Consider the following 13956-nt stretch of genomic DNA (forward strand, 5'->3'; position numbering starts at 1 on the left):
AGGAAAAGATGGGAATGGGGGATGGGAGAAGGGTGGATTTAATCAAAACCCATTGTAGGTATATATGAATATTGAATAAAATATTTTTTAACCTGTCGTGTCACTAATGCCACCCTCCCTTTGGCTGACTTTCTCCATACATAGGCAGAACACATGCAGCCCTACCAGGGTCGAATGCCTTGCTGTCAGTACCTAGGAAGCAAACGAGGGCATGCGTTTCCTTCACATGCTCATTTCATGATAGTTAATTGGCTCCAAGAAATGCAAGCTAGGGCTGTAAGAGCCGGGCCCAGGGTGGAAATGCATATTCCTTCATGATCTAACTGCACATACCTCTGCTTGCAAACACTTAGTCGGGAGTTGTGTCAGCAAAAACCCTCCCTGATCTTCCTCTCCTGGAAGATGCACTAAAATCGAAAGTCCTGGGTCTGCTTGTTATGTTTGCTTTATTACTAGGTGATTGCTGAGAGTTCCTCTAAGGTCAAAGGGCTTACAGATGGGATACTCTGAGAGCAAGAATGCAAGACTCCATGGTAACAGTCACCATTTCTTCTCTTTCCACAGTTGGAAAGAAGATTTTAAAACCCTTTTTCCTGAGGGAATAAAGAAAGGTCAATTCTTTCCTTTTATTTTATTTTTTCCTAGTGGCTTTTTTTTTTTTTTTTTTTTTTTTTTTTTTTTTTTTTTTTTTTTTTTTAGATTTTACTTTTTTGTTTCTGTTTTCTGTGTATGGATGTGTGCTCGTGTGCCCGTATGTATGTCTATGAACTATGTGTGTATTTTATATGTGGAGGCTGGAAACGTTATCAGATTTTTTAAAAATGGTATTACCCATGGGTCATAACTGAGTGACTGAGACTTGAACCCCAGTCCTCTGGAAGATCAGCCAGTGCTCTTAAGCACTGAGCCATCTCCCCAGCCCCATCTGATAGCATGTTATGCTGCTGACTTGGCAGCCTTTCCTGACCAAGAACAATTTTAGTTGGGGCCTGTAAGTAAGTGGCGCGGGGGTGGGGGGGCAGGTGGAGAACAAGTGTGCCTGTGGGTCTCTCATGTTGGCTCTAACTGCCAAGTTTGTGAAACAGTTCATTTTCAAGTGACAACTGTACCGTTCTCTGACTCACAGAGTCCTGTGGCCATTGGCTACGATCTATTGTTCTCTTAAGAACAATAATAGGTTGTCTTAGAAGGCTGGCGGAAGCTCATATGACCAGTCAGGCTGCTGGTCTTCACGCAGCCAGGAAATTCTGAGTCTGTGTCAGACTAGAGGCTGTTGCTCTGACCATGATCCCAAGGCAAATATATTTGATTTTCAAGTCTAAAGAAACCATGATTCAAAGAGTGTCCCAAACTATGAATCCCAGATGTCTAGGTTATGTTCAGGCATCTTGCTTTTACACTTGCTTTTGTTCTCGCTCTCTTTCTTTCTCCTCCTCCCTCCTTCCCTCTCTCCCTCTTTCCTTCTCTGCCTCCTTTCCTCCTTTCCCTCCATCTGTGTGTACATTTATTTTGAGATAGGGCCTGACAGTATAGCATAGACTGTTACAGTACTTACTACATAGCCCAGGAAAATCACTAACTCACAATCCTCCTGCCCTGGTCTCCTGAGCATTAAGAATACAGACATCAGCTGCTATGCCTAGCTAGGCTAGTAGTCTTTTTCTTAACACACACACACACACACACACACACACACACACACACACACACTCATGCTGTTTTAAAGCTGGTGGTCTGTGTGAGGGAGCTCCGCTGTCCGTAGTAACTAAGTCACTGGATGCATGATGCTAACGGGTCTGAGCAGAAGTTGTAGAGAATGCAGCTACCATAGTGCTGGCTTCATCTTTTACTTCCGTGCTCACTGTCTGGCTGACACTTGTGCCTGCTGAAAAGGCAGCCTGTCTCTGGATTCCTGTGTTGGAGAGCTTGTTCCTTGAGTTTTGAGATCTTAGCTTTAAAGGAGTCAAAATATTAAGGTCCATCTGATGCAGTGGTGTGCCTTTTGGATTCCCCTTCTGCCTCACCAGTGAACGCTTTGCTCTGCCTTTTTTTCCACACTGGGAGATTTCCCTTCTCTTTGGCAACTTGGGCTTTTTAAAACATTTCCAGAAATAAGAACAAGCCAGGTGGGGTGAGCCAGTTTCTTTAAGAACTCTCTGAGTGCATTTCTCTTCCAAGCTTTAGGCCAATTAAGCTAACAATATACAGTTGTAGGAGTTGAAACAATGGGAAGATACAGAGCTGCAAAGCAAGGCTTCTTTCTACTCCCTATGCCCTCTGTCCTGCCTCTTCTGTCTTGTCAAGGGTGTGTTGTGGGCTGATGTGTCTTCATGTTCATTTTCAGTTTGCTTGTACAAGTACAGCTTGAGTGGTGTTTCCAGAAATTCTAGCCTAAGCTGTTGACTCCTCTCGTCTATAGAGAGTGGCTACAGCCTCTGCTGCCTTGGCCTTCCCATAGCCTGGGTAAAGGGCAGATCAAAAAGACTCATGTTGAAATGAGCCACAGGCTGTGAGCCTTAAAGAGATGTTCTTGCATTTGGAATAATAGACTCCAAGGCACAAGGCTAGTACTGATTCTACTCTAAGACTTGTAGAGTAAGTGTACTTATGTATTTGAAAGTTATCATGCTCTGGCTGGGGATTGTCTGGAGCGTGGGGCTTGAGTGAGGCTGGCTGCTGGATCTGGACCCTGCTCATCCCATCTGTCATACCCAAGCCTTGGTGTGAGATGCTTTGTGGACCTCACCCTTCTCTTCTCGACCAACCAGGATGGGCCGAAGCCACGCAAACCCTTCCACCCTTCCAGATGAACCAGTGGATTGCCCTCCACCTCAGTGTTGGGTGGGCACAGGGTGATGGTCCTTCCCCGATGCCCCATCTCTGCTTTGCCTGGGAAGTCCCCCTGCTCCTTCTACCACCAGATTTCCCATGTTTGGCCACAGTTTGCTCTCTCTTCGAGCTGTTATAAGGAGCAAATAAGGCAGTTCACAAAAAGTGCCTAAAGCAATGACTATCACCTCGCAGGCGCTCAGCGCAGGCCTGGCTACTTACTACCAGTGGGAGGGCCATGTCCTTACCAATAGTGGCACATTATAAGCCCTTAGTAAATATTTAGCAGCTGCTCTCAGTGTCACATTCCTGACCTTTTACATTTATACCATCCCGATTTGTTTTTCATGCCAATGGGCACCTAGTACCACCTAGCCCAGTACCGGTGGGTATCACCTAGCCCAGAGAAGTGCTCTTTCCCTGTGGCTCTGTTGCCTCATTAATAAAACTGGACATGGACAGGATTTCATTTCTGGAACCTTCTTGACTTGGAAAGGGAGGCTTCTTAAGCTCATGCATGCTGGGACAGAGAATCTGTCACGTGGGAACCTGTCTCTTTCAGTGGAGGGGGGCAGTCTTTGTAAATGACACAGCCATTATGCTGTTCCTGTGTAATTTGATGGCACAGGATAATGACTGAAATAGCCCTAACAACCGAGAAATCACAGCATCATTGTACATGACAGATTATTTCAATGGTTAACATGTTTTCATTTCAATTAACATTCATTATTTTGTCTCTGGTTCAAAATAGCCACCATGTCAACAATCTGGGTATCTCCCATCCCTGTTTTAGAACCAATTAGTTTTGATTTTGCAAACAAATTCAATTTTATTCTTGAATGGGCACTTTGATATTAACATGAGAATAGAATGCACACAGCAGTCCTTTGATGACAGCAAACAAACACTGTTATTACTGGGGAGAGACTGTCCACTGTGGGGTTCCCACACCTCTGAGCTGACAGGCCCATCTTAGTCAGGCAACCAGAGCTCAGAGACAGGGCAGAGAATAAGCTCTGTTGATGGCCATGGCGACTGATGGCATAAGCTTTGGTTTTCTACCTGTGAATGGGTCCGAATGGTGGCTACCCCGACAGGGTTGCTGTGAGTGAATAAGCCAGGGGTTACAGCTGCACCTCTAGATCGGTGTGTGGTTGTCACTCAAAGCAAATGGGTTGGTCCCGCTATTGTTTACTCTCTGGAGCTGCTTTGCCCCTTCAGCAGCTGTTCACATACAGAGGCAAACACAGGCGCTCAAAGTGGTGGAATGCTGTGTGTGAGTAACAGAACTGAAGGAAAAAGGCAGCATTTCTACTGCGTGTGCTCGTATCGCCACCCAGTCCCAGTCCCCTGCCCTCTTCCCATTAAAATATTTCAACAGAAATTGCTGAATTTCATACAGCAGGATTATGTTGGTAAATTTATCCTCACAGATGTGCTTATTGCTAAAAAATTGATTGCTCTGCCACCTCCATGCTATAGGCCCTGACCATGGCACCACTCTGCAACAGTCAGCGAATAGCTAGGCCACAGCTGAGGTCCTCAGAGCCCCTTGCTGCAGGTGTGTGATCTGGGGTGAGTGGGGGAGGAACCTGCATGGCTGAGTCAAAAGCAGGAGCGGAAAGCACTGATGTGGAAAGCCAAACTTTAAAGGTGACATTTCTGAGAACTTGGATAGGAACAACCTGGAAGAGAATTACCATGATCTGGCCAGTCCATCCTGCCGGTCTGTGATGTTACCTTGTAAGTGTGTGATAGGATCCATGGCCGCTGAACTGCTCTTCTGCATATAATGAGCTTGCTCATGATAGATGGATTTGCTTACAGAAGTCTTCTGATCAGTGTCCCAAAGAACATTTTTAGAGCATAGGTAGATTTAACATGACATTCACATGCAGTTCTATGTAGCACTGTGGGCTTATTAGAAGAACTGGTTGCTGTGTAGGTGCAGCCCAGTAGTGTTCGCTAATGGATGAACACTTTATATTTCTATTCTAGCTTACCTTTCTTTATCAATGGCACTACACTTAATACTTGCACTTATTTAAAAGACTGTGTACAACATGTGATGAAAATATAGAAAAGTTGCCCAGTCTTCCTCTCCGAGGCAGGCAGAGGAAGGACTGATGAGAGTTGTTTTCTTAAAAACAAAAGACAGAAAGAAAGAACTAATCACTGCCCTTCTGGAACATACAGTATCCTGAGGAAGACAGACTTAGAAGAGGCACTTTGTGCTGTAGTCAATGTCACCACTGGGTCTGATTAAGATGGAGTGTTGAAACAAACATTGCTATGACCAACTACTTATGATAGTCACAGGAAAAGGGCTCATAGAAGGCAGTGGATTGAAAGTTTGACCTGGAATAGACATTTGTTGTGAAGATAGGAAGCCATTACTAAACTCAGATTTGAATGGTAGATAGAAGGGACACGGATGCCTCCAATAGCTGGCTGGACATAAAATCAGTAGGCCCAGCGGGTAGATGGTGTGGACAGGGAAGAGGGAGGTGTGCATGATGGCTCTAAAGTTTGAATCCTGTTATGCCTGGGCACTTTGGGAATAGGCAGATTTTACTATTTAGCCAGCTGAAGTCAAGGTACTTGTCTGGGGAGGACTCTGACCTGGAAGTGATTACAAGCCACGGTGAAGTCAAGGGCACTGCCACTGTCTGTGAAGGGGCCTCAGGAGGCTTTCCGTGAGCTGATATCTGAGCTAATCTTGAAGAAAAGAGGATGGGGTGGGAGAGAAATATAGGGGAGAGTGAAGATATGCCAGGAAAAAAAGGAACACAGAGAACACCAATGACGGGCTCTAGGAAACATCTGTGTGTGGCTGGAAGAAAAAGTGGTAGGAGTCCCAGTCATAGAATGTATGTGTGCACACATGTACACTTGCACACATACAGGGTGGTGACTGGATCAAAGCAAATAGTGAGCCTATTCAAACAGGCGGTGGTGATTTTCCACCAAGCTCAGTGTCTATAGTGCCAGGGAGACAGGAAAGTGAGGATTTCTCACTGCATGAAAATCACATGATCAGAGAAGTACTAGGAACCATTCTTGTGTTTTAGAAACATGAATTCTGGGAAATTTGGTAGACTTATAACAGAAAAACCAAGGGAAAGCAGTTCAGTAAACAGGACAGGAGTACTAGTGTGGGGGAGGGTTCTGGTTGTCTATCTAAAGGGACTTCTAGGTTAGGGTTTTCCTTACACTGTCATCAGTCTGCAGGAGGTGAGGCCACCGCTCAGTCTCGCCAGGCAGAAATGAGTCAGCCCAGTGGCCAAGGAAAGGCTGACAGGATCTGCCTCCAGACCAAATTGCTGTGTCACCCTGTTGATGAATGTTGGTGACACTGGGCATAGCATTTACATCAAGACTGCTTCATCGGATTTCATTCTTCATTGACTCGGAAATTGAAGCATTTGAGTCAGAATTCTTAGTCGCTTGTCTTGACTGAGTTGGTTATTCTTTTTTTTTATGATTTGAACTGGATTGGAGGAATCAAAACAGACACAGACATTAGGGAAGTTAATGTCTTACATTAACTTGGCTTACATCTTGGTGGCACATAGCTTCACATACTTGACTTCAGGTTGAGTGCCATTTGCACCAAGGTTCTACCTCGGTTGACATAAGGAACACCCAGTATTGCCCCCATCTGACAGGTATGCTTGAGTCTTTGAAACAAGCAGCAAGTCAAAATGCTATAGGCTCTGTACTAAACGTTCTTAGGCATCTGAGGCAAGGTTGAATTGTTTCTACCTAGACATGATCCATGACCATCCATCATTGGGTCATGGATGGTGGTGCATGCTTGAGCTGGTGGGATGTGTTTTCAAAGAAGCTGTTCTTATGTAACTGAGCCCTCCCACTAAGGGTACGGATGCCCAGGAGGGGTCTCAAGTTCTTCTGGATTGTTGCCAAGGTTTCCTGGGGAAATAGCTATGATGTCCTCCTTGCTCTCTTTCAAATTAGTGATCTCTCTTTTTATTAACTGTTGTTACGCACGTATCTGCACACACACACACACATACACCCTGCTCATTCTGTATAACAGAAAACTACAATTAGTCCAAGTGTTGTAGAAGAGTTCTGGCATTTATTACCAATGAATATAACCACAGCACACTCCCACACCTCAGGCTCAGGGAACATTGCAGGACAGAGGTGGAAAGCCAAAGAAGCAGGCAGTTTTCTGTGAGTCTGGGTCTCCCACTAATGTCAGAAACTACAGCCGTAAAGCCTTGCCAACATGGCTGCCTAAACTGAGCTGATAGAGGGCAACAGCAGTAAGCATGCCCAAGTGGACATGGGGCGCAAGGCGCCAACCCTACACAAAGAACCAAGCATTCCACTAAGGAATGCTGAGAGTGAGGTACTTAATCTTCCTCAGGGAAGAGCACGTCAATTGGCTATTCATTACCCAGAAGTCACCCCTGAGCACACACATACAAGTACCACCATCAGCATCAGCTTTAAGGAACTTTTTGCTCTATCACCCCATGATGCTGTAGTTAACTGCAGAGTGCCAGCTACACAGCAGGCACGAGCAATATCTCCACCCCATAGGGATGTCTTAAACATCCACCTGGTACCATAACCCTCGTAGGCACCTCACCTCCTTGCCTGTCTGAAGGAATGTAATTTGATAATGAAGTTCAGGTTCAGAGGCAGAGAACATGTCATTAGCTGGTGATTGATTGCTGGCTCCATGGTTGCTGTGTCCGCTACTCCCTCCCCTCCCTTTGCCTCAACTCCCTGAGGCTCTTTGTCTCCTGAAGCATCACTACCCATGGCCAAGCTCACTCCAAGGAAACCCTGAGGACTTTATATCCCCTTCCGGAAGCTCAAAACAGAACTTGCTTCAGTCTTGTGGGGCCTAAATCCAGGAGAAGGGCTAGCAAATGAAAGCATATGTTTTTGTTCTCACTACTCACTGGCAGCAACAGACATGTGCTGCATGAATGAAGATAATGCGAAGGGCTCTGTTGAAGAAACTATGGACACTAATATTAACCCGGTACCAAGAGCTTGTTCCTCTGCCATGGGGAGTCTCTCTCACATGAATGCTTGTGCCAGTTGGCTGAAGCAGGCCTTGAGAGAGTCAGACATGACCTACAGCCCTTAAGTCAATGTGATTCACAAATGCAAGCGATGAATGTTTTCCATCCCAGATAGAGTGGTAAAGCCAATATAGGAAGCTTTGGGGATAGTGGCAGTCCCCCAACAGCACACACAAGAATTTTAAAGCTACTCTTCTAGGCTAGACTGACATATGCTGTAGAAATTTCAATAAGAATAGCCTCCATAGGTTTATCTCTCCATTTGGTGGAACTGTTTGGGAAGGATTGGAAGTGTGGCCTCGTTGGAGGAGGGACAGGCTTTCTGGTTTTAAAAGACCAGCACCATTTCCACTGTGTTCTCTGCCTCCTGCCTGAGGATCAAGATGTGAGCTCTCAGCTCTAATCCTAAGAAACTTTTGTCTTTATTATGGCTGTTATTGCTATGAAGAGATACCATGGCCAAGACAATTTCAAAAGCACTTAATTTGAAGACTCGAAATTCTCTGATGTTAGCATCCATGATCATCACAGCTGGTAGCATAGCAGCAGGCAGAGAGACATCATGCTGATGCAGCAGCTAAGAGCTCCTATCCTGATCTGAAAGTTGGAGATAGGCAGGTAGGTAGATACATAATTCGATAAATGGATGGATGGATGGATAGATAGATGGGAGGATGGATGGATGAATAAATGTGTGTGTGTGAGAGAGAGAGAGAGAGAGAGAGAGAGAGAGAGAGAGAGAACAAGTACATGGGTAACTAGGATTCATGGGCTTCAGAGACCTCAAAGCACACTCCCCAATGACACACCTCCTCTTACACCTCCTAATCCTCCCTAAACAGTTCCATGAACTGGGGACCAAGTATTCAAACACATCAGTCTATGGCAATGGGGGCATTCTCATCCAAACTACCATAAGCTATAAGCCCAATTCAATGTTCTTTTACAGGCTGCCTTGGTAGTGGTGTTTTGTGGCAGCTATAGAGAAATAACAGACAGGGACCAAGGCAAAGCTTCATTTTTGGAGACTCTCAGAGGGCCCCGAGCCTCACCACCAACCAAATCCAGGACTTCAGACAGGACTCTGCCTCTCTTGGTCCTTCCCGTTCCCTCTTCAGTAAACAAACAAGGTGAATCCTGACTGCTCTCAACCTGCCTAGAACTTTGTTCTCTGGTTCTTTGGTCAGACAGGTTCAGAAATGTTTTCTCTCCAGCCTGGATCCCTGATGGCCCCAGGCGGCTATGCTACGGGTATGAACTGACTCCCTTTGATGCTGCTCTCATGGACTTCTCCCAACACCCAACTGCCACCCTTAAATTACTAATGAATGTGCGGAGTGGCATAAGAAACAGTGTTTTCTCTGTTGACACCCCCCCTCACACACACACTCTCTCTCACTCACTCACTAGCTCACGTCTGCTCGTTCAGAAGCGGGACAAGCTTAACTCAGATACCACAGCTGATTTTCTAAGGGATGTGGGCATCATCTCTCACCTAGCAGAGCAAATTCCTTCTAGCTTCATGGGTTCTTGGTGGTTAAAGACCCTTCGGATCTACACCCTGAGAGCTTATCACATTTCCATGCAGCGGTCACTCCTTTTGTTCGGAGTCTCATCTACGGGGGAGAAGATTGTAATATCTGCCACTTGTATTGCTTCTTGTTTTGAAGATTGCACTTGTTATAGGTGTTGCTGTGAAAATAAGTACCTGAGAAAAGCAAGTTTAAAGGGGGGAATTATGTATTTTTTTTGTCTCCAGGATGAGGAGGTTTTAATCCACACTTTGACTCTAGCAGTGCTGGGCCTGTGGCTGGGCGGAGCGTCATGGTGGTAGAAGCAGGCGTATGTGACAGGCTCCTCAGACACAAAACAAACCCAGAAAGAGATAAGAGCATGTAGTTCCCAAGAACACGCCTCTTCCCCAGAGAGCTCCCCATGCTAGGTCTTGCCTGCGGCTTGTAATTCCCTCATATTTAAATCCATTAAGGGCTTAATCTGTTTGTTGTATCAGAGCCTGCAGGATCCAATAATTTCCTAAAAGCACATCAGCTAGCAACAAGCCCCCAGTAATCAGCCCATTGGGGCACTTCCCACTAAAGGCCCCCAGTAATCAGCCCATTGAGCTGCTTCCCACTAAAGGCCCTCATCACATCAGCCCATTGGGGCACTTCCCACAAACAGGTCCCCAGCGTATCATCCAGTTTGAGACATTATACCAGAAACACCCCAAGTACATCAGCCTGCTGAGGCATCTTAAGTTCAAACCATAACACACTGTGGATTTTATAATGGGCACCAGATGTAGGCTCCGTTTCTTTCATTTACCTATGAGAAATTGGGATTTCCAGCATTAAATGTCCTGTCAAGGTCACACTGTGCATAAGTGGTTCAGCTGAGGGTTAGCTGTGTTTCCCGACTGTGGAGTCCACGTGCCACTCATCGGTAGGAACCCCTGCCACAGCAGAACACCTCAAGGGAATCGTAGCTATCCTATCCGATTGATGGACACTGCCGGGTGCCTGTTGGCGGGCAGCGCAAAGGTGTTTGCCCTTGGCAGATGGGAGTCACAGCAAGTGAACCGCATGGAGATTGGCTTCAGCTGAGGGAGAAAGGGTGGCAGTAACTTCAGGCCTCTCTCTCTCAGCGGTCAGTGATACAGAGATGGGGTCCTTTTTTGCGGACATAGCCATCATAGCCACTTATAATTGCAACAACGGTGAGATGGGGAAACCAGGGCTGAAACGAAAGAAGAGAATGCTGGTTAACGGTTGGAAACGATGTCAGCCCAGAGCCTTTATCAAGGGGCACGTTGGAAGCTCTGCTGAAATTGCTTTAAGATACACCCAGAGATGGTGTTCTATAGCTGTGAAAGTCTTCAGTGGTGTTTGGAGTAATTTCTGTGGGACGTGCTCACGCAGTAGCGCCTTCTGTCGATCTGGAAGCTGCCCGGCAGCCCCAGGAGAGCGCGAGGTGGTGGGAGGCTGTTTGGGACACTCATGATGTGTTGCTGGGACTCACTGTAATGCTCCCTCTCGCTGTTTCGGAAGTGTCTGTGATGTTCTTTCCATGTGCATGTGAGGTTTCGCAGTGTTTCAGTTTTGCTTGGTTCAGCCACTGGGTGAAATGTATGCTTTGGAGAGAAAACCTCCTGACACCTTTTCATGATTTGGAACAAATTAGAGTGCCCACTAACATCTCTGGGACCTCTTATCTGTTTTAGGGAAGCTTCAGTGTGTTATTTAGCTGTGTGTTCTTTGGAAACGACCTAGGGGAAACACCAGTGCAGGGCAGAGATCTGGCTAACTTGTCCCTTCTATTTTCTTCCTTAGGCAGAAGAAGGGGAACGTGGCCCACAAACACTGGGTTGGACCTTCAAATCTGGCCAAGTGCAAGCCTTGTCCTGTGGCACAGTCAGCGATGGTCTGTGGGTCGGATGGTCACACGTACACATCCAAGGTTGGTCCTTACTATTGTCCGTATCTTAAGAATCACCTAGAATCTCTACCCTGTGGGCAGCCTGGTCATTCAGGGCCCTGCCCTGGAGAAGCACAGACTCTGAAATAGGGAACTTCTGGCCAAGGAGGCAAATATGGAATGTGATAGCAATGGCTGAAGGCCAAAGCAGGGAGTGGGATGTGCTGTGTCCAAAAGACGCCGGCGGCATAGCTCGACCTGGTGGAGAAACAGCCTGGGAGCTGATGCTCCCAGTGGGTGGTGAGGCGGAGCTCTGGTTCTTCCCACCTCCTCTACCTTCTTGAGTTTCAGTGAGGTTTCCTAGTGGAGCCTATGGCTGGTGAGTTCCTGTGGAGATTACCCAGTCACCCTGGGTCCCCTTGCTCTGTGGGGTCAAGCGTTTCTGCCCCCTCCCCTTTCCTTTTTCTGCTAGCCACACCGTTCTATTTTCTGTGCTGCCCAGGCTGCTCCTCACACTACAGACCCCACCTGTCCGGAGAGAACCCTCACTGCCTGCTCTGATCATGGCTGCTTTCCCCCAGTGATTTTTTGTGGTGCACAGGCCGTGTTTTTATTTTAGCATTCCAGGGCAACAGCCACGGCACAGGGAGTTTATTTGTTCACTCAGTGGGTATCGTTTGCAGCCTTGCTGTGTGCCAGGCAGAGTGCTAAGTACTAGGAAAATATAGTCTGGTAGAAATAAAGCAGACAGCTTTTGTCATGGACAGAGTCATAATCCTCCTCTCTGCATCTGCAGGCCTACTCTGTGAGTTGGAACCACTGTGTGCGTGGCCAGAGCCAGTGTGTCCTTCCTGCCCACACAGCCCCAGCATACCTCTATCTGAGTTTCCCCTTCCCTCCTTCCTCTTGATCTCAGATAGAGTTGATTGGAGACAGATTTTAATAATAGTTTGATTCTGATACTGCAGCATATCTGAGATAGTGGGTTTATAGGTATCACTGAAAATCTATTCTTATCCACCATTCTCAAAGGCTGCAGGTCCCAGGTAGACCTGAGCTGCAGGGCAGCAGTGCAGGACCTGTCTAACGTGCTGGCCTGTAGTGCTATCAGTTGCTCAAGAACTGTCTCTGTATCTTTGCTGATCAAGGCCCTCCTGAAGCTGGGGAGGTTGGCTTGTGATAGAAAAGGTACTGCCTTACTCAGGAGGCAGGGATCTGTACTGGAAAGATTCTATTGTGAGGGCTCCTCATTTTGCAGAAGAGAACTGAGCGAAGCATTCAGAGGCCTGCCCCATCCCTAAGACCACTCTGCCAGCAGGCAGTACCCTTCAGACCCTGAATAGGTTGGGTGAGTCTATGTCAGCTGTTTTCCTGGAGCAAAATAAGATGAAAGACTGATCATCAAAGGCTATTGTTAGTATATACTACGGTAATCTTCTGTTGCTGTCACAAAATGCCTGAGATAATCAACTTTCAAGGATGAATAGTTTGTCTTGGCTGGTGGCCTCAGAGGTCTCATTCTATCGTCTGGCTCCATAGCCTGGGGCTTGTGCAGGCACAGCTCAGCATGGAGGAGGAGAAGAGTCCTGTTCACCTTATGGTGGCTATGAAAAAAAAAAAAGAAAAGAAAGAAAGAAATTGAAGGGACCCAGGATCTCAACACCCTCCATGGGCATATGCTCAGTGACATAAGTTCTTTCATCTAGCCTCTACATCCTACTTCCTTCAGTGCTACCATGGACTGGGGTCAAGCCTTCCACACTTAGGCTGTTGGTGGGTATCCAGATCCAAACTATAGAACATGTGACACTAAGGTTCCTTGGGACAAGGCTTATGGCAGGTTCTGATGCTCATGGGCTTCTGCCTGGGGATATGTGATTTACCCACTTCACTACATAAAACAAGTAAGCGGGGTGGCGGGAATGACAATATCTCAGGGTAGGTGGTGTTGGGTCCTGGTACGAGTGGCCAGGTCTTCTGCCTTTGTTCCCTGTGAATGTCCCAAATCAAATACGGTTAAGTCACAGCATTGTACTGTTTCTTGAAAGCCTGTGAGGCAAAGACCAGTTACAAACCATGATGGTACTCAGTGGGGTTTTCTTCCAGAGGGCATATTTCCATATGGCCAGGTTTACTATTGTTTTACTTATTGCCCCTAAAGATGGGATCCCTTGTTTATTGAGGTTCAAAGAGATGTTTGGATCTTAAAGATGATGTTGGGTCTTAAAGACAAAGCTTTGGAGAATACTAATAGAGGCTTGGTTAGTGTGAGTGAATGTGTTCACTATTAATAAACACTGGCTTCCTATCTCATGGAGCTGTGGCCTTTTGAGGTCATCATTCCTGGAAAACAGAGGACAGCTGAGACCATGGCACATGCATAAGCAGAAGTGACTTCGTGCCATCAAGTCACGCTTAGGAGAATAATCTTTGACCAAAGCACAGCCCCAGACCTGGTATTACCATGAAACCCAGCCTAGGTGAGCAGCCAGCATTTTCCAGCTGAATTGTTTCTCTCTTCAAGCTGGGCCTGTTGGCTATGGAGAGTCAGGGAAGGCAGGAGAAGGGGCACATTTTTCAGGCTGGCCATGGAGCAGGTGTCCTTCCTAGAGACACATGAGGCAAGCTTTGCTTCTGCATGTAG

At 46.6% G+C, this 13956-nt stretch overlaps 1 protein-coding gene across 2 annotated transcripts in view; it reads left to right on the forward strand.

Moving 5' to 3' along the window:
• Spock1 (SPARC (osteonectin), cwcv and kazal like domains proteoglycan 1) overlaps positions 1 to 13956 on the forward strand; it is a 453369-nt gene that overhangs the window by 322670 nt on the left and 116743 nt on the right. For both annotated transcript variants that reach the window (XM_060380587.1, XM_060380586.1), the window contains exon 5: positions 11228 to 11354. In XM_060380587.1, the coding sequence (XP_060236570.1) occupies positions 11228 to 11354 (127 nt within the window). The remainder of the gene's footprint in view (positions 1 to 11227; positions 11355 to 13956) is intronic.

The sequence above is a fragment of the Meriones unguiculatus genome, chromosome 3 (genome assembly GCF_030254825.1).
Source record: "Meriones unguiculatus strain TT.TT164.6M chromosome 3, Bangor_MerUng_6.1, whole genome shotgun sequence".
NCBI lineage: Eukaryota > Metazoa > Chordata > Mammalia > Rodentia > Muridae > Meriones > Meriones unguiculatus.